Source organism: Mesocricetus auratus, unplaced genomic scaffold (assembly GCF_017639785.1).
Source record: "Mesocricetus auratus isolate SY011 unplaced genomic scaffold, BCM_Maur_2.0 Super-Scaffold_100010, whole genome shotgun sequence".
In the NCBI taxonomy this organism is placed as follows: Eukaryota; Metazoa; Chordata; class Mammalia; order Rodentia; family Cricetidae; genus Mesocricetus; species Mesocricetus auratus.
Window position 1 is genome coordinate 80,459,485 of NW_024429194.1, and position 26,704 is coordinate 80,486,188.

Sequence of the window (26,704 nt, forward strand, 5' to 3'; positions counted from 1 at the left end):
TTTAATCCCAGCACTCAGGAGGCAGAGGCTGGTGGAGCTCTGTGAGTTCAAGGCCAGCTTGGTCTATGTAGAGAGTTCCAGGCCAGCCAGGGCTACCCAGAGAGACTGTTTCAAAAACAAAACAAAATCAGAGACCAGAAGAGGAAGGGACTGGGAGATGGATCAGTTGGTAAAATGCCTGGAACCCCAGAAAAGCTGGGTGTGGGGGCAGGTGCTTGTAATCTCAGTGCTAGGAGGGCAGAGGCAGGAGGACCCCTGGCCGGCCAGTCTTGCCTACTGGGCAAGTTCTAAGCAAATGAGAGTCCCCATCTCAACAAACAGGGTGCATGATGGCTAAGAAAGAATGATGGCTGAGGTTACCCTCTGGCTTACACAATACCACACACCACACACCATACACACACAACACACACTCACACATATACAACACTACAACACACTCATACACAGACTCACACAACACACTCATACACACACTCACACACACACACACTCACACACTCACACTCACACACACCATAGATAGTAATTAAACTTAGAAACTCTGGTCCATCCACCTTGGCCCGCCCACTGCATAGTTTACTCTGCATTCGTGTGAGGTGGTGTGTGTGATGTGTGTGACCTGTCACTGTGGATTCTCTTGCAGATGCTGGGTGGAGGGCACGGAGCACAGCCCTAAACCAAGATGACCTGGCTGCAGCTTTCAGAATTAAGCCTGCCCAGAGGGCTCACCAGTAGTGATATCTTGTGGGTAGTGCATAAGGCCATGGAGGGGAGGGACAGGATTTACTCCAGAGATCATTGTGAGGGGCCCCAGCCAGCCTGACAGCCAGGTTGTTAAACTGTAACAACACACCAGGAGGCCGGGATAGGGTTGGGGGTTGGAGTTTTGACTTAGGTCTCTCTGGACAGGGATCAAAGCTCAGACAAAGAAAGCATCTAAGAAGAGGGCTGAGGTGGCCTGGCGTGGGTAAGAGCAGAGTGGGTAAGGACATCTGGAGGTGAAGGCTGTAAGCAACATAGGTGGTAGGGCCTCTAAATACATAGTCCTCAGGAAGGAGGCAGGGTCCTGGGAGAAAGGACAGGCTCTAGGGCTGGGGCCAGAGGGGGAAGGAATCCTGGAGAGTGATGAGGTGAGACAGGACCCGGAGCCAGGCAAACGGGGAAGACAAATGGGTATTACATGAGCAATAAATGACAGAGTAAAGGGTGTATTAAAGGAAGTCATCCCTCCAAAGTGGAGGTCATAGCGGGTTTCAAGAAATCTGCTGCTGTGGTGTTCCAGAAAAGAGCTAACCCCCACTATGCACCCTGGAGCTCAGAGGTCACAGAAACAGGCAACTTGACTAATCGTTCATCCTGCAGCGCGAAGGTCAGAAGGTCGCAAAAACAGGCAATTTAACTGATCTCCTACCTCACAGTTTCGAAAAACAGTTTATCAGGAAAAAAACAACACCACAGTTTCTGGGAGGGGAAAAGCCAGACCCTCCCCACTCCCTACTCTCTACAACATCTGATTCTCAGATGCTGACCAATGCTCCATCACCACCCAGCCCCTCTGCACTGTGAGTGAGCGAAGCCAGGCCCAAAGCCATCAGTGGCATCTGGAAATAGATGCTATGGCCTGGTGGCCTCAGTAGATTGGCCAAGAGCCTCTGATGAATCACATCTAAAAATCCCTGGCCACAAGGTAAGGGAGCCTGGAGCTACCCCACACCCACTGAAGAGGCAGCTGCCCTCACTAGAAGCCTTGAACAGGACACGCTGCGCTCCTGGAATCAGATTGTATAAAGAGTAAACACATAACAGGTGTGGCCTGACTTGAGGGTGATACCCAAGAGGGAAGCAGACTCTAAGGCCTAGCAGAGGCAGCGTGAAGGCTCTCCCAGCACAAATCAGGGACAGAGGTCTCATTACCACCCCTCCCCATAGCTCAGTGTTGGATGGTTTTGGTGCCTAAAGCGCAGAAAATCCTGTCCCTGCCCCCACCACCTCCTTTCCCTGGAGTGTGGGAAAGTCTGTATCAATTTGCTTTGTTTGGGTCTTATTCTTGAAACATGGTCAAATATAGCCAAGCCTGGTCTCAAACTCATGTAGCCTAGGTTGACTTTTAACTCTGGTCCTCCTGTCTCCATCCTGTCTCCATCTCTCGAGGGATTACACGCATGCCCCACCATATCTGGCTTAGAATGGGAAAGAAAACACTAGAGTTCAGCTTCCCCCAGTTGGAAGACCATGACCCTTATCTTCCATCCACCTCAATCTAGCTCCTGCTGACCCAGGTTAAAGGAGAAGGAACAGAGAGTCAACAAGGACTTTGTCCCTGCTCATGGACAGCTGTGTTCTCTCTTGCCCTTTGGTGGGAGTGCAAATGTCCGTTCACATTGGACATAGGTGGCCTCCAACCTCTATCTGCAGATGTCGCCATTCCCAAAAGACTGGCCTGCTAGGCATGGTGTCACATTCCTTTAATCCCAGCATTTGGGACATAGACGCTTGGTCTTCATAGAGAGTTCCAGGTCAGGCAGGGCTATACAGTGAGAAGCTGTCTCAAAAAACAAACATAAATTACAGCCTTTTGTCCAGATGCTAAGCTCCAAGCTACATTATACACTTTTGCCTCCAGAAACAGGCCAGAAGCACTCAGATTCTGTAGCCTTCTCCCAGATGGACTCTCTCCATCACTAAAATAAAATCCTTCCATCTGTCTTTACCCACAGCATAGCCCATGATTGTAGGGAAAAGGGTCCAGCCAAAGAAACACACTTTGGTCCTGCAACCAGAATCAAGGAAATGTACCCTGACCCTGAAACCAGTGCCAAAGGAACCCACTTTGTCCCTGGAATCAGAGCTGGTGAAAGAAATACACCCTGGCCCTAAAACTAGAGCTAAAAGGCTAAAAAAGGACCAGAGGAAGAAACACACTTTGGGCCTGGAATCAGAGCCAAATCCGACCCTAACCCTGTGCAGAAAACTAACCAATCCCTGAGCAGGAGATCTAGCCATCCTAAGCTCAGGGACTGAAATCTGACCAATCCTTACCCTGGAAAACTCCACCCCCTAAGAAGCCCTATATAAACCCTGTGTCTGTTCAGCTTGTGGCAGTTTGTGCTACCAGGCTGTCCTCTGCCACTCCTGGATTCTTCCCTCCCAATAAATCTCTTGAATGAGGTTTGGGTGAGACTTTCTTTCTCTGGAGCAGAGACATGCCTGGGCAGAGCGGAGTAGAGGAAACCTTCCCCTGGCTAAGCAGAGTTGTTACACTCTGCTCTCCTGGGGACTGGAGCTGAACTGTAACAACTTTGTCAGGGAAACCCTCTTCTGCCAGAGCAGAGTTGATACAAGGGAAACCTTTCTCTGAAGCAAGGCTGTAAGCTGCTATGCTTAGTGTGACCTGTGGTAGTCCTTGGCTCCTGAGTGCCAGAATACTGTTCTATCTGAGCTGTAACACTCAGTATTCTTTGGCTCCTGGGTGCCATAATCCACCCCGGCCTATCACATATGATCCATCGAAATGCTTACAATGACCCCTCTGCCATTCAGTCCCTGTGTGCAGTCTGCCCCGTGTCCCCTCAAGGTGCTTTGTACGCACTTCCGGTCAAACTCCTTGTAGGCGTTCTGGAGCCAGCCCAGCGATGGTTTGTTCTGGCTGCTGAGGCCATAGTGGAAGTAGACGATGGTATAGTCATTCTCCACATGCTGGTCCAGCGTATACTTCAGATACCTGAAGGGCACAAGACACAGGGTTCCCTCAGAACAGTCACTTGCTCTGCACTTGAGTTACTGGCGTCCGTGGCACAGGTGCCATGCTCAGGTCATAGCCAGAACCATGTCCTTGTTCCTTAGGTGACACCTTAGGTTCAGAGACGTTATCTCACTGACCCAAGGTCATACAGCAAAGAAAGGTGACACCTCCCCAAAGAAATCCACAGGAAAGCCTCAGAAACTGAGTACCCCACATTTGGAAGAAAGGTGCTTGTGGGCCGGGCGTTGGTGGTGCACGCCTTTAATCCCAGCACTCGGGAGGCAGAGGCAGGCAGATCTCTGTGAGTTCAAGGCCAGCCTGGTTTACAGAGCAAGTTCCAGGACAGCCTCCAAAACAATACAGAGAAACCCCATCTCAAAAAACCAAAAAAAAAAAAAAAAAGTGCTTGTGGATGAATCTGGGGTCTTAAGAGATGGGCAGATGCTGGATCTCCCAGAATGCCTTCCAGGCCCCTTCTTGGGTCCATAGGGAAGACCCTTAGAGGGACAAAGCTGCATGAAGATGGAGGCAGAGTGGATGAAATGCAGCCCTGGCAAGAGGTTCAAGGATTTGCCTAGTATTTGGGAGCTAAAGGACACTAACTGCCTGCTGTCCCCTGGGAGCACTAAGGGAGCACGGCTGACACACATACCTCAGCTCTGGATAGAATATAGTCCTGCTGTTTTATGTCTCTAAATTCACGATCATTTGTTCAGGTAGTCACAGCAAACTGTTCAAGGAGGAGCTGAGATTCGAACTCAGGGCTGTGTGACTTCCAGACTTGCCCCAGCACTATGGTCCTATCCAGCTCAAATGTTTTGCTGATCTGCTGTTACCAGAAACACACTTAGACAGCTTGCATCATCAGTCTCTATGAACCTAGGACAGGGGACCATTCCCCATCCTCAGAGGTAAGTGCCCACAGCTCAGCTGGCTAAGGGGGAATCAAGCCAGCGTCCACCATTCTACTGATGCTGGGGAAGCCATGGTAGTCCTGGTGGTGGGAGCCTCCCCAAACAGCTCTGGAGTGGATTCAGAAGACCCCGATTTTAATGTGTCTCCAAATCCACACAGGCAACCCTGGGAAGCATTTGCTGTGATGACTAATTAGCTTAAAACAACACCCTGAATCGCCTTACAGCTCAAGTCTAGGTGTGGGGCTGGTATTCTTTGCTTTTCAATGGTTTCTTGCTTATATAACCCTGGGGATACCCTGGGCTCACCAAGGTGGTCCAGAGAGCCCCCATCTCAAGTCTCTCCTAATCACATCTGCAAAGTCCTCCTCAGAAGCCGGGTGCAGCCACCAGTTCTGGGGGTTAGGATGTGACGTGTACTGGGCACACTTTGCCTCCCACAGATGCCATGAGAGCAGCGGATGGGTCTTACCCCAGAGTCCACATGCGGACATGGGGCAGGTGCAGGGTAGTACTTACTCCAGCAGACGCTGGTGGTTGAGCTGGTGGGAGGGTGGCAAGCGGCAGCAGCTGAACGTGAAGATGCGTCTCCCCTGGCGGTCATCCCCTGGAGGAGCAGACAAAGGTGTAAGCTAGCAGCTAGGATGCTTAGGGCTGGGGCTCTGCCAGCTGACACCCGAGGGAGGTATGTGATGTGCACATTTCCTGAGAAAACCTTCCGACCGCCCATCACTCCATTTAACAGATGGAGCAATGGGCTGCCAGGTTACGTCACCAGGGCTGGGTCCCACCAGCTGACAGCTCGTGGGTTTAACTTCAGCCTCATTTGACTTTGAGTGCAGGATCTGGCTGCCTCCTTCTCACAAAAGTGTCCCTCGGTGTTTTCCTAGGACTCTGAGTCTTGGAGAAGGCCAGAGAGGTCAGAGGCCAGTTGTCCCTCAACAGGACAGGACCGTACATCACTCCAGAAGCCCCATGCTTGCTTTTTCTTGCATTGTGGAGGTCAAGTCACCCTGTGCTGTGACCAGCTCTTGGTACACAAGACTGCCATGAGGCTTTAGGGACAAACACTGGCAACAGATACTGGATATGGAGCTCTGGACTCCTTCCAGCCAGGACAGGGGGCGGTCTTCATCTTCAGAGAGATAGTACGCACAGCTCAATTGGCTAGGAAGGAAGCAAGCTGGTCCAATCATATGAATGGTCCTAGTGGCAGTCATGGCAGCCTTGGTGACAGGAGCCTTTTCAGATGACTCTCAAGTGGACTTGAAGGCCACCCCTGAGGCCAGGCTCAGGGGAGGCATATGGTGATCACACAGCCTCTTTCCAGAGGACAGGTAGCTGCTGAGGTCCTAAATGCTGCATACGTTACTCCCCAGGCCACGGCTGGACCTTCCTTCTATCTACATGGAACCCCAGGCTCCCATTAGAAGACAGGATCAGGACTAGCACCGCGTTATAACGAGGAACAGCAGCCTGGAGTCGCAGCTCCTTCCTACTGGGTCCTCGGGGCTTTGTTTCACAGTTCTGCCTTGCAGACTGGAAGAAAATGATGGGCAATGCCAGCTCTGGCCATCAAACTTCATTACAGGTAAACACTGGGCACAGGTGAGTGCAGCTGGGACAAGTGCTGAGGACCTGAACACTGCAAAGACAGCAGCTCTCCAGGGCTCAAAGTCAATCAAGGAGACCTGGCTGCAGGGGCCTTCCTTCATATCTCTTTCTCGCTGCCTCCCGTGTGTGTGTGTGTGTGTGTGTGTGTGTGTGTGTGTGTGTGTGTGTGTGTGTGTGTGCTCGCATGCCCACAGTACAGCCCATGTGTAGAGATCAGAGGACAACATGTCACAGTTGGTTCTTTCGTTTCGCTAACGTGGGACCCAGGATCAAATGCAGCCTTGATGGTAGGCACCTTGACCCACTGAGCCATCTCAGGAATTCCCCGCCCCTCCTCTTGAAATGATGCCTGAATATGTATGTAGCCCAGGCTGGCATGAAATGGAAGATCCTGCCGGGCGTTGGTGGCGCACGCCTTCAATCCCAGCACTCGGGAGGCAGAGGCAGGCGAATCTCTGTGAGTTCGAGACCAGCCTGGACTACCAAGCGAGTTCCAGGACAGCCTCCAAAGCCACAGAGAAACCCTGTCTCGAAAAACCAAAAAAAAAAAAAAAAAAAAAAAAAAAAGGAAGATCCTCCTGAGTCAGGATAAAAAGAAAAAATAAAGGGGACAGAGGAAGGGACAGACGCCTCAGCCTGGACTCCTGGTTGTCCGTCTCTCTGACTTTTGGCTCAACACAGCCAAAAGAGCTGACTGTGCAAAGATGTGTTTTCTAAAGACTTAAACACAGACGTGAAAGGCAACCAACGTGCTACGCTTCCTTAGGAAGGAAATGTTTGTGGCCTTAAGTTCAGCATATTCAGCACTCCTCCCTCACCCCTAAATTTAAGCTATGCCACCCATAAATCCACCTAACAATGGCATTCACAAAAAGAATGGAAAGAAATAACTCAACCAGCTTATTTTCTTTTTAAAAAAACTAAATTAGTTTATTTTATGTGCATGGATGTTTGTCTGCGTGCATGTCTGTGTGTCATAAGCATGCAGTGCCGCAGAGGCCAGAAGAGGGCATCAGATCCCCTGGAATTGAAGTTACAAGCGGCTGTGAGCTGGTGTGTGTGTGTGTGTGTGTGTGTGTGTGTGTGTGTGTGTGTGTGTGTGTGTGTGTGCTAGGAATAAAACTCTCAACCTCTGCAGGAGCAGACAGTGCCCTTAACCACAGAGTGAGTCATCTTTCCAGGTCATAAAAATTTGAATTTTAAAACTTCCCATATCTTTGTGTGTGTTGTAGAGTGTGTACATATCCCTATGTGCACAGACAGAGGCTGACAGCAGACGCTGGGCATCTTCCTCAGTCTCCATCTTATTTCTTGAGACAGGTGTGTCACTAAGCCTGGAGCTCATTGATTCCACATTAGCTAGTCAGGGAGCCCTAGGGAATCCTTGTCTGCACCTCCCCAGTGATGGGATTACAGGAGTGTGTCTTTCTGCCCAGCTTTTTACAGGGACTCTGGGGGACTGAACTCGGGCATTCCTGCTTGTGTGGCAAGCACTTTCCCATCTGAGTCCTCATCTCCCCAACTCCTGTAACTTTCCCCAATATTTCAACCTCCTTGGACATCATTTGAACAATGCAGCTTCCAAAGCCACAGAATCATAAACACATTCTGGAACTGGAGGTAGCTCAGCAGGTAGGAGCACTTTTTGCTTTTGCAGAGGACCCTGGCTTGGTTCCCAGCACACAAATCAGGTAGCTCAAAGCTGCCGCATTTCCAGTTCCAGGATCCCATGCCCTCTGACCTCCGTAGGCACCTGCATGCGCGTGGTACACATATATACAACCATTGTAAAGGCACATCAGTGCAACTCTCTGGAAACCAGCACCCACACTCAGGTGTGTGCTGCCCCCTGCCTGTGAGCCTTTTCCCTACATGCTAATAAACTTGCTGCCTTGAGGGCTGGAGAGATGACTCAACAGTTAAGAACACTCACTGACAGTTTGTCAAGGGGACCCAGGCTTGATTCCCAGCACCCACGTGGTGGCTCACAATCATCTATAACTCCAGTTCCAGAGGATTTAGCACCCTCTTCTGGCCTCCACAGGCACCAGGCAAGCCATGTGGTTCACAGACATACATGTAACAAAACACCTACACACATAAAACAAAGCAAACAAAAACTTGCTAACTTGATTAATTCTGAATTGTTCTTTTTTGTTGTTGTTGTTTGTTTGTTTTTGAGACAGGGTTTCTCTGTGTAACAGCCCTGGCTGTCCTGAACTCACTTTGTAGATCAGGCTAGCCTTGAACTCACAGAAATCCACCTGCCTCTGCCTCTTGAGTGCTGGGGTTAAAGGCATGTGCCACCAATGCCTGATCCAAATTGTTCTTAATTTTTTTTTTTGCATCCTGAAATTCCTTTCTACAGTATAGTCAAGGACCCAGCTTAGCCAAATGTAGTGGCCCATCTTTAATCCCAACACTTGGGAAGCAGAGGCAGGGAGATCTCTGAGTTGGAGACAAGCCTGGTCTACAGAATGAGTTCCAGGACAGCCAGAGCTACATAGAGTCACTGTCTGGAAAAAAAACCAAACCGACAAACAAGACCGGCTTTAGCATAGTGGAGGTTCCAAAGAGAAGTCTGGTGTCACTGCTGGGCTGCATCTCTCCAGAGCACTGACATGATGCCCCGAGTCTCCAGACACTAGAATTATAGACTAGGCCACCACGTCTGACTTTCGTCTAATAGAAGGCATCCTCCTGCCTCCCCTCCTGCCTCCCCCCAACTCCACACACTGTGCCCTGCACAGAAAGAGGACAGGCAGTGTATTGTGGAGTCGCAGTGTGTGGAGGGCTGCTGGCTGCCATGGGCATCCAGTTCCCTCGAGTATCAGCCACACACGGGGCAGGCTCGGTAGTGACACATGGCGAGAAGCAACCGTCCTGGATAGAGTGGACACGGCATTTCCATAACACTGCACTGGGCAGCGCCGCCCTTGGCGGACATCAGGGGGTAGACTTCATGGAAAGTAGTTATGGAGGCAGCTTTGGGTTGAATACTGTTCCCTTCCCCCCAAAACAACGCATGACTTCCTAGAGCCTCCAGATATGGCCTTGCTTGCAAATAGGGCCATCGAAGATCTAATTATGTTAAAGACAAAGATGGGGCCATCCTGGATTTAGGACAAAAGAGGCAGAAGACACTGGCTGAGGTGAGAACACAGCTGTGGACCAAGGGCGGTGGGGAGTACAGTGAGAGTCAAAGGTCAAGAGGTCAATGGAATGGGGGGCTTCCCCCAAATGCTGGGGAGATATGGTGAATTTTCCCAGAGCCTCCAGGAGTAACCAGCCTACCCACACCTTAGATTCTCACTTCTGAACCCTGGAACCAAAAGAACAATTGTCTGTTGTTTGAAGCTCCTTGAATTGGGACTCTCTGCTCCAGCAGCCCTAGTGTTGTTACCTGTCGCTTGGGCCCATAACCTTAGTTTCTCTGTACTCCCAGAGAGTCTTGGGAAACAGAACCTGGTGGAGGGAAATGGGTTCAGTTATAGTCTGCACAAACCGCAGGGAGAAGTAATACAATTTATTGTGTCTGCGGACATCTTCCAATGTATAGGAATCCACGGAATAGAGACCAGAGCTATGCAGACGGAGTTGTGGCGTGGCTTAGCCTGTCCCCTCCTGGGGGAAGCCACTGCACCTCAGGCTGTCTTGATCTCAGATTGAAGGGCACATGTGTCTCTATTTGGAATGTGTCTCCTACCCTAGATCCTCTCCCATTTATAGCAAGGGACCAGGGCACATGACATAGTCTCCTTGCTGCGCCAGACCTTGGTATCAGTCTGCCAGTGTCACACACAAAGCCTGGGTCCCGCAGAACAGCCACCACCCGTGACTTGTATGGGAGATCCTCTGCCCTTTCTCCTCCCCAGCAACCCCCATGCCACCACCTACGGTATCCAGGTCCCTCAGCGCCATCCTTTCTCTTGTTTGTGACCTCTTCTTTCTCCTCCCTTTGCCTGGTCCCATCCCAGAGGCCTCTGGGGACCCAGCAGGCCGGACGTCCACGGCCCTCACTCATCCCTGAGAAGTCCGAGGAGACCCCTCCAGCCCCCTTGAGGGCTCCTGACCATCCCCTTTCCTACAGGTCCAATAGTAACTGACTGCTTGCCTGAAGGACAGGGCCTGGGAGGCAGCAAAGCTCCCCTTCTAGAAAGGGACCCATCTTGAACTCACTTGTGGTGTAAAGAAGTGTTTACAGTCATTCTCAGGGTTCCCTCCCCCGCTCCCCCAAATGTGGGGCAGGGGCAGAAGAATGCACGCCAGTAGAGAGAATGAACCAGAATGAGCCAGTATCACGTGTGCACTAACTGCGTGGGCCTGGATGGGCTCCTGCCTCCCGCCACTGCGGCTAGAAAGCTGTTTGTTATGTATAACCGTCCTTCCTCTGGGAGGCTCCAGAGCCTGGGATGTTTAAGATTCTAGAACCATCTGTTTGCAAATACAGCATCCATTCATCTCCCTGTCCTTACGAACTTCGGTCAGGCCTCTGTTTGTTTAGAGCTCTGTGCTCTAACCCCCCCCAGCCCCCTCCCTTGTCCAGCAGGGTTCTGGGGGCCATCAACATCTCAGCTGAAGTTCTGAGTCACAGTATGGCTGCTCAAAAAAGACACAGTGACTAAATGCAGAGAGAGAGAGAGAGACAGTTAAGCTGGCCCAGCAAGGTCAGAAACCCAGGAGGAGCCTGAGTCAGACCAGACTCAGCAACCACAGCATCAGCCTGCAGGTCTCTGGCACATACAAAGTCTGGGTCCCGCAGGACAGCAGCCGACGGTGGCTCCCACCGTCCCCTGCTTCTTTGGCTTGTGGCCTCTTCCTCCTTCTCCCTTTGCCTGATCCAAACATCAGTTAGCCCATGCTCACTGAGGGTTGCAACATCTCAGTGCAGGAGAAGCCAGGAGATTCTGCTCCTGCAGGCAGGGGATAGGCGTCTCTGCCCAACCCCAGCAGCCACAGACGGCTGTCCTCTGCTGCTCCAAACAGGGGTTTCCACACTCCTCAGAAGCCAGAAGAAGCCCCAGAACACACACACTCTCCTCCTCTCCCTCGCCTGACTCCCTCTGCCTCTTAAGCCGCGTACAGCCTTATGAGCCAGTCAGTGTCGCATCTGCATCCGCAACATCTGGCACCATAGGGAATGTTCCTTCCAACAATACAAACTGGCAACCACCCGGGCTTCAAAACAATATTAGTAGAAGATGAACACTCTACGCAAGTGCAGATCCCACAGGCCCGAGACTAATCCCTCCCAGTTTCCTCCCCTGTCTACAACACGGCATCACTAGCTGCCTCCCTTTCTCCATGGAAGAGAAGCCCCACTAGGTGCCCAGAGCTGTACCCATGGCGGGCACAACATGTCCATCATCTTGTCCAATGAAACAAGGCAGAGGGTCTGAGTGGTCCACTTACAGGGATGTGGGAGGTGGTCCCTTTGGGGCGTTGCTAAGGGTTCCCTCAAAACTGGAAGGAGATGGGGACACTTGTTAAGAGTGTGTCTGTCCTGTAGGAAAGCTCAGCAGGCTGGTGTGCAGGGCGGAATGATCTAGATGAAAGGACACTTTTGCTCCAGAAAGGCATACCTTTCTTTTTCTTCCAGGCTGCTTGCTCCCGGCTGCAGCTCCAGGAGCCCGCCTCCTGCCTCCTGTCTCTGGAATTTAGGTTCAGGGCCTTCCATCTCCCATTCTGTTCCTCACCACACAATCTCTACTGAGCCCAGTCTCCTAGGCCACCGCCTGAGACCCCAAAGCATCACTCGTTCCGTTTGTCAGTGTGGCTTCTACGGTGCCGTGACTGACCAAAAGCACCCACTTAGGTGGCATGTCATTCTTTTCCTGCCTTTAACAGGTCTCCAGACTTGACTGTACTAACCCTTAGCAAGGCCAATTCTGGCTACACCTGGAGGATATAACCAACTCTAAGAAGGAATGCTGGAGGGAAGGTGGTCCCTGGCCCAGAACTGCCCGTCAGCCCACTGAAAACTCGGGAGCAAAAGTTATCGACAGGAGGCAGTGTTGAATGCTGTATGAGGCCCGAGGAGGGAAAGAGATGACCTCCTTTGTGGCAAGAATGAGCCCAGGGGGAGATTGCCAAATGTGTGCTACACTAAATGCTCGCTAGAAACAGCCATAGTAGACTGAGGGAGCCTCGACAGCCCACCATCCTGCAAGACGTAGAAGACTGGCTGTACTGCCCAATCTGGGGACCAGCTAGATGGTTCACTTACCTGCCACCTGCAGGATGCTGTGTCTGGCCACGTCATAGAATGGGTGACTGGTGCTCAGTGTCGGGTCCTGGCCAGCCATGGAGACCACTGAGGGCCCTCCTGTGGCCCCCAGTGTGACTGCTGCTTCTTTGTCTCTCTGTAGCTCTGCCGGGACACAGGAATTAAAGGGAGTCAGGAGGCAAGCTACATCAGGGGGACCTATGACTAACCACCGGCAAATCGCTACTAAATGCTATTGATACACCATCAATAGTTAGCCTCCGTTGTGACCATCCTTTCCTAGGTGTGTTTTTGTTATAAACTGAGATGTTGAGAGCCAGAGGGAAGTTGGTTCCTTAGTCAAAAGCTTCTAGACCCTTCCCTGTGCCCTTGCTGTTTTGAGTGAAGATTATCCTCCAAACATAATAACTGCTCTGAACGCTATGCAGGGCCTTGAGGAAGCTGCTTGCTGTGGAAGCTGTTCTGTCTCCTAAAGCTCCATCAGTCACACCCACTTCAGCACCCTGTCATCAGCCTCAGTGAACTCTGCATGACCCTGCCGCCATTTCTACCCAGACCTGAGGGAGAGAACTTCCCCTGGCAACCCAGCAGAAGGCTTGTGACTGGCAGAGTCCCTCATTTGAATGAAGGCTGGCCACAGTTGTCAAAGCCGCCCTAGCCAGGTGTTCTATCCTATCTGTGTGAGTAGGCCATGTGAATGAATCCTTTTGTGAGTCTGGGGGAGGCAGTTTCCTGTGTTGCCCCCTGGGCCCATTAAAGGCTTCTCTCTGGTGTTCATCTCTTGTTTAATTTTCATTTGTCCCCTCATTTTTACTAGTTCCTTCATATTATGTGTTTTGAGCACATTTCCCCCCCCCGATCCACCTCTGCCTCCCTACCCACCCAACTTGTGTTTTCTATTTCTATCTCTAAACCCATGAGAGTCACATTTGTGCTGTCCATATATTCTTGGATTTGTGGCCTTTCACTGGAGTATGGTTCATTTATGAGGGGCTACATTCTCTCTTTTTTTAAGATTTATTTATTATGCACAGTGTTCGTCCTGCACGTATGCCTGCAGGCCAGAAGAGGGCACCAGATCTCATTACGGATGGTTGTGAGCCACCATGTGGTTGCTGGGAATTGAACTCAGGACCTCTGGAAGAGCAGCTGGTGCTCTTAACCTCTGAGCCACCTCTCTAGCTCCAGAGACTACATTCTTAAAAACAAAAACAAAAACTCCTGACTCTCCCTCTCCTAGCAACTACCAATTGCCATCAGCTCCCCTCCCCTCTCCACACGGGGGTCTTGTCTGACTTGAGCTATAGGTAGAGTGGGCTGAGCAGGTAACAGGAAGAAAGGGAGGTGGTGACAACAGCAAGAAGAGGGTATCTGGAGCTGTCCGTGGTTGCTGGTGCCTTTAGTAATCGGGAGGCAGAGGCAGACAGACAAATCCCCGTGAGTTCAAGGCCAACCTGATCTACATAGCAAGTTCCAGGCTGGCCAGTGCTATGTAGCGAGATGCTCTCTCAAAACTACACAACAGCAACAGAAAACCAAACAAACAGACAAATGCACAGATGAAGATTTCCTGAGACTGCCTAGGGCAGAAGAAACAAAGAACCAACGTGATGGAGACAAGAGCTGTGCAGGTCTGAAGAAGTCGAGGGCCCGATTGCCGGAAGAGTTCCAGGGAGTTGTTAAAAGGCTGGGTTTCAGACATCCAGGCCTGAAAGCTGCCATGCCAACCACGGTGGAATCCTGGCACCCAGGCTTAAGAGTTGTCACACTAGTAAGGGTCACCTGCTGCTGCTGCTGTCTTCGGTCACCATTGGCTGTTGCCAGAAGCCAAGTTTTACAACAGCTGCCAAGTGCTGGGGCCCCTTGAGGGCTGACCACCAGGGAGAAGGGAACTGAATGTCACTCAAACATGCAGAAACAGAGCTTGTGAAGAGCATGTGGGGTTAGGGTGGCTGACTCTGCCACTCCCTCCCCTACAGTGCTCAGCAGGAAGATGCCCACAGACAGGTGGGAGGCCTACAATCCAGGCCCGCAGTAAAAGGGCTCCTGGCCAGCAGCCAAAGTGAACAACTGTCATGTCAGTGCCCAGCATCCCTGGGTTCCAGTCACATACACACACACACACACACACACACACACACACACACACAGAGGCAAAACACTCATATTTATAAAATAAAGATAAGTCAGTCTTTTTTTTTAATCTTTATTTTGTATTTCTTTTGTTTGTTTGTTTGTGGTTGTTTTGTTTTGAGACAGGCTTTCTCTGTGTATCCCTGATTGTCCTGGAACTTGCTCTGTAGACCAGGCTGACCTCAAACTCACAGAGATCCTCCTACCTCTGCTTCCTGAGTGCTGGTATTAAAGGTGCTCATCATCACCACCACCACCACCCAGTTATTTCTCGTCTTAACAAGTCCTAGACCACCCTTGTGTCACAAAGCTTCCGTTCTGTAAATCAGTTTAAAAACTCTGGTTAACACTAGAATAATTAGTAAAAACCAAGTTTTGAGGGCAGCACAAGATAGTATTCCAGTCTACACCAAAGAACTTCAGGTCTGAGGATACGGCTTGGTGTACATGCATGAGAACCTGAGCTCAGATCCTCTAGAACCTAAGCAAAACAGCAAAACACAGCAGCATATACCTACAATCCCAACACTGCGGAGATGGTACAGGAGGGGCTCTGGGGCTCTCTGGCTGGCCAGGCTAGAGGAATCAGTAAGATCCAGTTCAGTGGGAGACCCCATCTCAGAAAATAAGGTGGAAAGCTACTGAGAAGGACCCTGGACATTGACATCTGACTCCACAGATACACAGACAGAGACATACACAGTGGGCAGGGGACAAGGGAGGGAGAGAAACAAACTTTTTTTTGTTTTTTGTTTTTTGTTTTTTGTTTTTGTTTTTTGAGACAGGGTTTCTCTGTAGCTTTGGAGGCTGTCCTGGAACTCACTTTGTAGACCAGGCTGGCCTCGAACTCACAGAGATCCGCCTGCCTCTGCCTCCTGAGTGCTGGGATTAAAGGCGTGCGCCACCAACGCCCGGCGAGAAACAAACTTTGATCCCTTGACTACTACACAGCAGAGTTGACAAAGTATATGTCTTCAAGTACAGATGGGAATCTAAAACCGTAAGCAGGAGACATCACTACAGATACCACAGCAGCTCTATGTGCCAATAAGCAGGGAGGATAGACCTCTCTAAGCTAGGGTATGAAAGCTGTCAGAACTCAGGATACTGCCTAGTAAGTGTGAGGCCAGCCTGTCTCAAAACAAAAGCACACCCCTCCCCCAGTCTCCAGGCTACAGAAATGTTTAAGAATTGTTGCCCAGAGCTGGGAGCAGTGACTGAGGGGAAGCACCCTTCTCAACCGCAGTGCCCTGGGGAGAACTAATCTCTATTTATCAGAGTTCCGTGCTGCTTCAGTGCAGACACCAGGCCAAGTTCATGCACAGGTCAGTGCCCAGGACAGGGAGCCCAGACTCTTAGCTTTGTGCTTCTGCAAGCTCTCCTCCAGGTGAGGTGTCAGAGAGTGCATTCTCCCTGCTGAAGCCCCCTGTAGGGGTGTTGTTAAATGGTCACCTGTAGCAGGAGCCTAGGTCGGTCATCAGGAGAGATTGCTGTAGCTTCTCTTGTGTCAACAGTGACATTTCTAGATTCCTATTCCAGTTGCCACACACCCTTCCCCCTCCCCATGCTGTTCCCCTTCCCACCCTGAAGCCCTCAGCCACCTGTGCCCCCGGTCAGGACTCCGCCACCATGCTGGCCTGGAGCTTTGCTCCACCTGGGTGGTCAGACAGGCAGGGCAGTCACTAACTATTGCCAAGTTCCTGGGGTTGCCAAGGCAATGCTGGCAGGAGATCCTGAAAGAAAGGCATCCGGAATGGGGGAGGAACAGAGAGGGCAAAGGTCCCAGGAGAGAAGCAAGGGTATGATGCCCAGAGGAGACAAGCAGAGAGCGGTCTCATGTGTCCCATGCATCCCCTCCACACACCTGCAACACACCCAGAAACACATGAATCTTAGAGCCCTGTAATGCTGGGCCACCTACCTCCCCATCCTTTCCGGTGACATTCCCTCCTACACTAGTGTGGACAGCTGAGACACCTCAACCCTCCCATACTTCACACAACAGGCTTGACCTGTGGCCTCCCCAAGCCTGCGTGGCTTTTTCCAGTCACCTAACTCTAGATGCTGCAGCTCTGAGCTGGGGAGCCACTGGCCCAGGCCTCAGATGCACATTCAGGATCGGGTTTTCTTCCTGGCAGGGTGCAGGACACCCATGCCAGGCCCCATCAGCCCACCTTCTCTCCACCACTCCTCAAATCCAAAATTATCCACACTGCAGAGAAGCTCACTAGGAACCTTGCTGGTGTGGGGTGACACCCAGGCTGGGACCCTGAGCCCACACCTTGCAAGGGAAACCTACTACAAAAGCCAGCAAAGGAAGTTGGCCCTCAGAGCCCATAGCCTAGGATACGTGTAGCCTGAAGCAGCTGGCCAGGAACCAGTAATGGCTGAGAGGCCAGTCCTCACACCATCCACAGGGCCAAGCAGCAACACAGGACCCACAGCCATGGCCTCTGCAGCAATGATGGCTCCATTTTCCGCTGTCCTCTGCTTTAGCCAACCAACATGTGGGGCCTTTTGCCTCTACAAGCTCAAACCCTTTATCCTCTGGCACTGCCCAGATGCTCTGTTCTGAAGCCTGCATAGTCAGACCTGCTGCACCATCCGCAGGAAGGGGCTTGTGCCCGCCTCCTGTTGCAGCCATCTGGTGGGAATGAAAGCAAGGCTCTCCCAGCACCCTCCACTGCTCTCAGCCTCCCCTGACTCCTGGGAACCCACCTCACAGAGGAGAGATGCTGAAGAGACCCAAGAAGGAAGCTGGACCATACTGCCTCTGAGAGGCCCAGGGACTTCTCGGGATCCCCGTGTCCTGTCCCTATCAGGAACTGATGGGAGATGTCATTCTGCAAATCTGTCTTTCTTATTGGTTGTTGAATAAAGCACTGTTGGCTAATAGGGAAGCAAGATAGGTGGGACTGGGAGTCAAGGAGGATTCTGGGAAAGACAGGCAGAGAGAGACGCCATGTAGGCTCCAGAGGAGTAAGAGGTCCAGACCCTTTCTCTTGTAAGAGAAATACTTAGATTAACAATCATGGGTTAAGAGCCGGGCATTGGTGGCGCACGCCTTTAATCCCAGCACTCGGGAGGCAGAGGCAGGTGGATCTCTGTGAGTTCGAGGCCAGCCTGGTCTACAAAGTGAGTTCCAGGACAGCCTCCAAAGCCACAGAGAAACCCTGTCTCGAAAAAACAAAAAAACAAAAACAAAACAAAACAATTATGGGTTAAATACTTAAGTCAGAGCTAGCCAGTAAGAAACAAGCAAGCAGCCAACAGCTTTATAATTAGTGTCCTGTGAGTTATTTGGGGGTTCAGACAATGAGGAAGGGCCCAGGCGACTGGCAAGGAAAAAACTACACTCTACAGGTACCAAATGGCTATCCTGCCTTCTCCAGGTCCAGGAACCACTGGCAATGCTAATTGACAGAGGTCCCTAAGGAATGACTCTGCTCCAAGATGAGGCTATACACACAAGGCCGCGACAGGGTCCTTTTCATGCGTCAACTGGTTGGGCCACCAGGGCCCAGGTGTTTGTTCAAATACTAGTCTTTGCTGTGAAGATATTTACGGGTGATGGTTACATCTATGTTAGGTGGCTTTGGGGAAAGCACATGGCCCTCTTTAATGTATGAAGGTGCCATCTAATCAGTAAAGACCCTAAGAGTGGCCCAACCCTCCAGAATAAGCTCCTCAGGCCTAGGGACTACTTTGAGTTATTTCATTAACATAAACTCAGCTGTAGCTGAAAGAGCTCAATATGTATAACAAATGATGCTCATAGTGTGCGTATGTGTTTGTGTGTGTATACATGTTGGCATATGCTAGGCAATTGCTCTTTCACTGAGTCACACCACTCCCAGTCTCCATACTCTGCATTCATAGATAGATAGATAGATAGAGAGAGAGATCTGGCATATGGGGTGTATGTGTGTGGGGGGGGTTGCACAGCTGCATATACATACAAACACGGGAGTCAGAGGGAAACATCAGGTACCCTGTAAGTCTCTGCCTCATTCCCTAGAGACATGTTCTCTCACTGAACCCAAAGCTAGGTGGCAGACAGCAAGCCCCAGAGATCCTCTTGTCTCTGCCGGCCTCCCCAGGGCTGGGGATACAGGTGCATAGCCACACCCAGCATTCTGCAAGGGTTGGAGATCTGAACTCACTCTCCACTCCCACCAAGGTATATTTTAAAACTCCCGTCCCAGTCCTGCTGCAGGCTCAGTCTGGCCTCTATCCCTCCTCACTCGGGAGGGGAATTCTCCATTTCCCATAGGAATGTCATCTCTCATGGCACCGGCCCCCATGTCACAACAATCCCACTAGGGATAATCAGAGATTCATAACTCTCTGGCTTTCTGGGTCTCCCTAGGGGGAGTAAAGTTTCACAGGGGCTCAAGACAACCCCCACCCCATCATGCTCCATGCATGGCCAGCATAGTCAAGGCCCCTCATAAATGCCAGAGTGACAAGTCACACTGCAAACAGATCCATCTTGCTCAGTGCTTCTGAGCCTCAGTGTTGTCTCCCAGCCTGCCTGGTTCTGCCTGTGTCCACACACAGCACACCCCTGCCTGTGTCCACACACAGCACACCCCTGCCTGTGTCCACACACAGCACACCCCTGCCTGTGTCCACACACAGCACACCCCTGCCTGTGTCCACACACAGCACACCCCTGCCTGTGTCCACACACAGCACACCCCTGCCTGTGTCCACACACAGCACACCCCTGCCTGTGTCCACTGCCTGCACTTGCCCCCTTTGCAGCTCAGCGGACTCCAGGGGTCTCCCCCATGTGGGGACTTATTCCTGGGGGAGTCATGGGCATCTGTGAGACTGGGAGAGCTTTGGTCTATTGGCACCCAAGACCAGAACAGACGATCCAGCAACAGGCATGCTATGCAAAACAGATTCCAAACCACCCAAGGGGTCTATTTATAATTCACAGCAAAATGGTTTGTTGCTGTCAAAATGGGTTTGCATATTACACAAACAGACCCTCGCAGCAATTATCTTAGTGCTGTAGCTACAAATGAACACCTACTTACTCCGGGCAAATTAACACTGGATCTACCTTTAGCAGCACAGCCCGTGGGGGTGGGGAAACGCACAGTGGATGTTCACACCTCAGGCTCTCTCAGAATTTAGGGGAGGGGCTCCATGCCACCATTCCTAACCCTCTAAGGCTCAGAAGCATTCGCTGGTCACATCTGCCTCAGACACCATAGCCGGGAACATCCTTTTGTCCCAGCCATGCTTGTGACCACAGGCCCTCCCCCACTGCCCACGCTTTACACGGGGTTCCTGGTGTTGACACAGACCACTTACTTGTGTAGAGGGAGACATAGGGAGCCACCAGAATCTGGACACCAGATCAGGGTGAGACTGGGGGGGGGAGTATGGGGGATGACAGTGGTGAAGTCCTTGTGGCTAACTGGCAGGAGGCTGGGGTTCAAGGCCCCTCCTGTCTACCTCCATTTTCACAGTCTGGAGCCCCTCCTATGGCCATTTGGGCACAGCTGCTTACCTCTGTCACAGCTTCCACCACCCATGCTCAGTGCTGGCCTGGGGCCCCGGCCTTCTGCTCTTCCCAAAGGATGCCGAAGCCCAGGATTCCAGCCCTAGTCTCAGTCCCAAACATCTCTGTCTGTTTTTCTGTTGCTGTGATTTAAAAAAAAAATGCTCAGAGGAGGAAAGGGTTTATTTCATCTTACACCTTCAGGTGGTGGTCCATCACTGAGGGAAGTCAAGGCAGAACTGAAGCAGGAGCCAAGGAGGAGTGCTGCTCACTGACTTGCTCCCTGGCTCAAGTTCAGTTAGCTTGATTATATAGCCCAGGCCCACCTACCTATGGATGTTGGATGTGCTGCCCCATAGTAGGCTAAACCCTCCCACATGAATCATCAATCAAGACAGTGCTTCACAGACATGGCCAATCTGATCTGAGTGATCCCTCAGTTGAGGTTTCTCTTCCCGGGTGTGTTGAGTTAAGAATAAAATCCAGGAGCTGGAGAGATGGCTCAGGGGTTAAGAGCACCAGCTGCTGCCAGGCGTTGGTGGTGCACGCCCTTAAACCCAGCACTCAGGAGGCAGAGGCAGGATCTCTATGAGTTCCAGCCCAGCTTGGTCTATAGAGCGAGTTCTAGGACAGCCTCCAAAGCTACACAGAGAAATCCTGTTTCCTGTCTGAAAAACAAAAACAAAAACAAACCAAAAAGCACTGACTGCTCTTCCAGAGGTTCTGAGTCCAATTCCCAGCAACCACATGGTGGCTCACAGCCATCTTTAATAGGATGTGATGCCCTCTTCTGTGATAAAGTCATACATCCAGATAGAATATTCATAAATAAAATAAATAAATCTTTAAAAAGGAAAGACTAAAGACCAAGCAGAATACTCACTGAGCACCAGACTTAGCCATCCAATGCCTCCTGTTTCAACTCTCTTCCTGAAGTCCCCGTGCCCCACCCAAACATTTCCCTCTAGAAAGCAAGACTGACCACTTCTACCCCATGAGCCTCAGAGGAGTCACACACTGCACTGCGGCCGCCTCAGAGCCTTTGCACACACTGTCCTTGTGCCTAGAACACACAGCCCACAGAAGACACGTAATCAACTGTCATCGCTGCCTGAAGTCCGACTTGTCTACCTCCATCTTCCCAAGCTTCCTCACAGGAGTTAAGAGCCATCCGTAATTCCAGTTCCAGGAGCTGGCTCTGAGTCCCTCTTCTGGCCTCTGGGGCACTGCACACACATGGTGCACAGACATATATGTAGGCAAAAGCTCATACACATAAAAGAAAAATAAATCAATCTTTAATAGATAAACAAGGGCTGGAGAGATGGCCCTGTAGTTAGGAACACTTACTGCTCTTTTAGAGGACTGAAATTCAGCTCCCAGAGGAGTTCACAGCCATCTGTGACTCTAATTTCATAGGATCTAAAACCCCTCTGGCCTCCTTGGAAACCTGCATTCATGTGCACACAGCCATACAGACGCACGGGTACACAATATATGTACAATGAAAAAATAATAACCTTTGGTAGACTGGATAAATAGGGGGCTGGAGAGATGACTCCGCAGTTGGGAATTCCTGCTTTTCCAGAGGACCCGAGCTCCATTCACAGCACCCACATCAGGTGGCTCACTACTGCCTGGAACTCCAACGCTAGGGATCTGATGCCTACCAGATGTGCAAATCACACACACACACACACACACACACACACACACACACACAGAGTGAGAGAGAGAGAGAGAGAGAGAGAGAGAGAGAGAGAGAGAGAGAGAGAGAGAGAGAGAGAGAGAGAGAGGTGGCACAGCTACAAAGAGCTCAGGGAAACCTGGACGCTGACTCAGAGCCTGTCCTGGGACCACAGGATTTCAATCTACTGCAGATCACAACTCCAGCAAACCCCCAGCCCAGGCAGCCCATCCCTGCTGCATTGACAGTGTAGAATTTAATTTGAAGGCCAGTGGAGAAAAGGCAGCGGTGGCTCTTAGAAGTCTCCAGAATCCAGACCTGCCAAACCAGTTCCTTCTGAGAGTCCCTGTCTCCTGCCCCCTCCAACTGAAAGGTCATTTCTTACTCCCAAGTTGGAGCTGGCTGGCCTTCAGCAGGGAAGGGACAGCAGCACACAAACTCACTCAACACCTAGGCTTGCTCCCAAAGGCCACGGGTAGAAGAATGCCACAAACATGATCTCTCACAAAGCTGTGTGACTTGTTTGGGGCACTCTACATAACTCTGGAGTACGGAACTTCCTAGTGAGGAAAACAAGGAACGGAGTGCCTGGCAATTGACTTGAGGTCACACAGATTGTGCCCAGGGTGTGGGGACCCATTCCCCGGCTGTTAACCACTTCACAGCAGCCTCCAATGAACACACACACACACACACATTATCCTCCAAGCTTCAACTGCCTTAGGATGCCAGTGAAAGAGAAGATGGGTACCCAAAGCAGTGGCTTAGGGAGCCCCATTCACCCCACCCTACTTCAAGGAACCCAGACTGGCTAAGTTCCATATAGCACCCTTAGATCCAAGTCTGTCCCTACCCATAGGAACCACCCAAGAAGTTTCCGGATACCTGTGGGACCTCCTCTGAAAGCATCAAATTCAACCAAATAGCAGGGGAAGACAAGAGAAGGAAAACTTTCTATCCCCATGCTAACTCTGTGACACAGAATAGAAAGACATGGAAGACAAAGAAGGCATGAAAAAGAAAAGAGCCCTCTCCCATGGGTCTGGATGAAGCTTCTCCCTAGAGAGAAATAGAATTGTAGCACATTCAACACATGCTTAAAGTCTTTTTCCACCTGGGCAATGGTAGCTCACACCTTTAATCCCAGAACTGGAGAGGCAGAGACAGGCAGATCTCAGTGAGTTCGAGGCCAGCCTTGGTCTACAGAGTGAGCTCCAGGATAACCAGGGATGTTACACAGAGAAACCATGTCTTGAAAAACAAAAACAATAAACAAACAAAACAAGATCTTTCTCCATTCCCAGCTCTAAACCTGCAATTTTCTAGGACTTTCACCCAAAACTTCATTCACAGTAAAACACATCCCATACCCTTGTGAAGCCTTAGAGGTTCTTGATTTAACTTTATCAGAATATAACCCACCTTCAGAGCCACCCCATAATTTTACCTAGCAAGGGTGGGGGGAGCTTCTTAGCAACCTTCTGAGACATAGCCTGAAAGGCACTAAAATGACTTATATGGCTGATGCTAAGACACTCGTTGGCTCTCCCTTGAGAAGCCCATACACTTGAACATAGTTTACTCTTTTCTTGAGTGCCACTTTTCATTTTAACCGCAGTACTTAAAATGTATGTGAAAATATATTGTAGTGGACAGTCGTGGTGGCATGGTATACACCTTTAATTCCAGCACTCAGGAGGCAAAGACAGCAGGATCTCTGAATTCGAGGTCAGCCTGGGATACACAGAGAGACCTTGTCTCAAAGCAACAACGAAAGTCTTTTAGGGGCTCAGCAGTTAAGAGCATGCACTGCTCTTGCAAAGGACTCGAGTTCAGTTCCTGGCACCTACATCAGGTAGCTCACAATCGCTAGGTAGCTCCAGGGGATCTGGCACCCTCTGTGGTTTCCACGGAACCTGCCCTCCTGTACACATACCCACTCCCTCCTCTCACACACAAATACACAATTTAAAATAAAACCTTTTTTATCAGAAGAGGGTGTCCGATCCACTTTGTGAGCCACTACATGGGTGCTGGCCCATCTCCCCAGTCCTTAAAAACCCATTTAATAAACCACAACTCTTCATTGTGAAGCCTCCCCTTGTGTGTGTCTATTTTCTTGAGCATCTTCCTTTCTAATTTTAACTAAACTTCAACTCTGTTTCACACTGCCTAGTCCTGAAGTTCCCCTTTAAGTGGAAGCCACGGGTCCTGGATGAGGTCCCTTGAAAGACTACAGGAACTTCCTCAGGCCGCTGAGGGCCAAGGTATGGAGGTGCACATCTCACTGTAGACAACCCTAAGGAATCCGTTGTCAGAGGGCTTCCAAAGTCTCCAAACTACATAAGCCTGCTCCCACAGAGGCAGATTCCAAGCCTGGCTTTCCATTTACCAGCCCTAACTCCTGTCACTCCCCTGCCTCAGTTTCCCCCTCTGTAGAAGTGGGCAGTGCCACTACCATTTCAGGAGGCTGGTTTGAGTGAGGAATGAGGCCATGGGCATGCAGGGGTGACTTGACCTCTGCTAGGGAGCTTTACAGATGGGAAGGCTACTCCCCACAGCAACGTGGCCCCCTCAGAATCCACTAATGAGGCCAGGTGCACTAGTTCATTTTTGTAATGTCAGCACTTGGAAGGTTGAGGCAGAAGAATTACCTTTAGTTTAAAGCCAGCCTGGGCTAAATGGTGAGACCTGTCTCCAAACAAAATAAAATAATCAAGTTCTCCCAAATCCTCTTGAAGGTTTATCTGAGTCACGTGATCATTTCACCCATCCGTGAAATGAGGGTGATTTAGTGGTTGGGATGGGTTTCTAGTGTGGTCAGGCTTTTGTGTCTAGTGTGATAGCTTTTGACTATCCTGTTATACTTTAGTTTATTATTAGAGACAGGGTCTCACTCACCCAGGCTGGCTTCAAACTCACTATGTAGTCAAGGGTGGCTTCCTCACTTTGTTAAGTGATGGGGTTACAGCCTCGGCCACCACACATCTGGTTTATGTGTCACAGGCAAACAAACAAGCCCAGGGCTTTGTGTACGTCAGGCAGGGGTTATCTTAACTTAGCTGCATCCCTAGCCCTGCCATCCTCTTTAACTGAAGTCACCTCTCTGTCCATTATTGACAGGGTACCCCGAACCTGCGCTCATAGACACCAGGCCTCTTAGGGTGATTATCCAGGGGAGCCCCCAACCTTACACAGCTCTCCGAAGTTGCCCTTTACTGTGAGCTGATCCAAGCACATAGCCTGGGAAAGCCCATTTAGACCTCTCCTGGACCTCCCAGCAACCTAAGGACCGCATCCCATCTGCCTGTCTCCCACCCATTTTCCAGTTCAATTGCAGGCTCCTCCAGAAAAGTCCCCACACCCCCTGGCTTCGATCTCGGAGAGCTGCTTCTGGGCTCCTGCGAACTGGGAACCCGCAGGAGGCTGACTCGACCTCTGGGGGTAGCTGTGCTGAGACTTCCAGTCCCCTGCCCCCTCCCCCATCCCGGCGCTGACGGGGGGGGGGGGAGGGTTTGACGGAGCATTCCACAAGGAACTCCCAAGCATATCTTGAAACAACAGAGGCCAATGAAGGCTGCCTACTTTCCAAACTGTTGAGTCGAACTGAGTTTTCACCAGGACTCAAGTTCGCCATGACTCTCGCGGACAGCGCGCGCACTAAACAGATCCTGCTCGCCTAAGAGCAGAACCTGTCTCCAGCCTAGAACTGCCAGACCCTTTCCCCACCCCAGCCAACAGGACGAAGGAATGCCACCCCTCCCCCTTGGTGGCCTCCCCAGTTTCCCCAGCACAGCCCCGGCAGCGGCTGGCAACATGCTCGGGAGGTTTTTGCCAAGTTTGGGAAATCGAAAGAAGCCCGCGCAGGCTGACCTGCCCAAATGGGAACTCCCGAGGCTCCCAGCCTATAAATCCTGGGAGTTGCACCCGTTGGGACAAGATGACCAGACAGACCCCAGCCTCAGGCCCCACGTGCATCCTCAGCTCCCGCCCCGGCCTCGGTGCTCCCGCCTATGAAACGGGAATGATGCCACCGTGATGCGCTCAGGTCTGGTGCGGAAGCACAAGGGCTAGTGCCAGGTGCTCACCTCGGTGATCCCAAGGGAACCGAACCCGTGTCCAAAGGAAGCCAGGAAGGCAGGGGACACAGATGGCGCGGAAAGAATGGGGAGCGGAGGGACAGCCAGGGGAACGTGGAGGGGGAAGGGGCCGGGGTCAGGAGCACAGGAGCCGCGATTCCCCCCGCCCAAGCAGTTTTCCAAGAGGTACTCACCGGACCGCCGAGCAGCTCACCTGGTCTCAGCAACTCCAGCCGTTCACCTGGCCAGCCCCGGGCCTTCCCGGCAGGCCCCGCCCAATGTCAGAAAGCGCTCAGCCTGGAGTCCTCAGGATGGGCGGGGCCAGGCCAGGTGGTTCTGGCTCAACGGGGGAGGGAGCTGAGGGACACTGGCCCTGTGTGGGCTCCACACTCGCTGCCAGTCCACACGTTTACCCTCAATCGGAATGCGCAGGATGAGACGGGAAACTGAAGATCTGTGCTGAGTTAGGAAACTGAGCCCGCATCCGGGATCGCCCGACCCACAGTCCCAGCCAGGCCTGACGCAGGCTGCGGGTACGAGGCTCTCCCATCTTCGCCTCTGCCTTCGGTGCGTCTGCGTCGCTTCGCTGCCCGAAAGATGAAGCCAGGGCTGGAGACTCAGAACCATTCCCACACCCCTGTGACTTGCCTCAAGGCACAAGAAGGCCTTGATGTCCCAGGGAGAGCAGACCAGAGATGGAGGGAGGCACGAAAGTCGCTCTACCAGAGCGTGTGCTTCTGCCTCCGGGCCACCGTTCCCCCACTTCCTGATGTCATGCTGGGCCCGCA

General features: G+C 51.4%; 1 protein-coding gene across 3 annotated transcripts in view; it reads right to left on the reverse strand.

Moving 5' to 3' along the window:
* The window catches only part of Arhgap8 (Rho GTPase activating protein 8), a 47,033-nt gene extending 20,759 nt beyond the window's left edge, over window positions 1-26,274 (reverse strand). The window contains exons 1-4 of one of the 3 annotated variants that reach the window (XM_040754047.1): window positions 26,131-26,274; window positions 12,500-12,643; window positions 5,179-5,266; window positions 3,593-3,724 (exon numbers count right to left, since the gene is read on the reverse strand). In XM_040754047.1, the coding sequence (XP_040609981.1) occupies window positions 3,593-3,724; window positions 5,179-5,266; window positions 12,500-12,578 (299 nt within the window). In that variant the 5' untranslated portion in view covers window positions 12,579-12,643; window positions 26,131-26,274. Of the gene's footprint in view, window positions 1-3,592; window positions 3,725-5,178; window positions 5,267-12,499; window positions 12,644-20,159; window positions 20,342-26,110 lie in introns of those variants that run through there. The other 2 variants (XM_040754045.1, XM_040754044.1) reach the window with 2 other exon arrangements.
* Window positions 26,275-26,704: the final 430 nt, after the last annotated feature.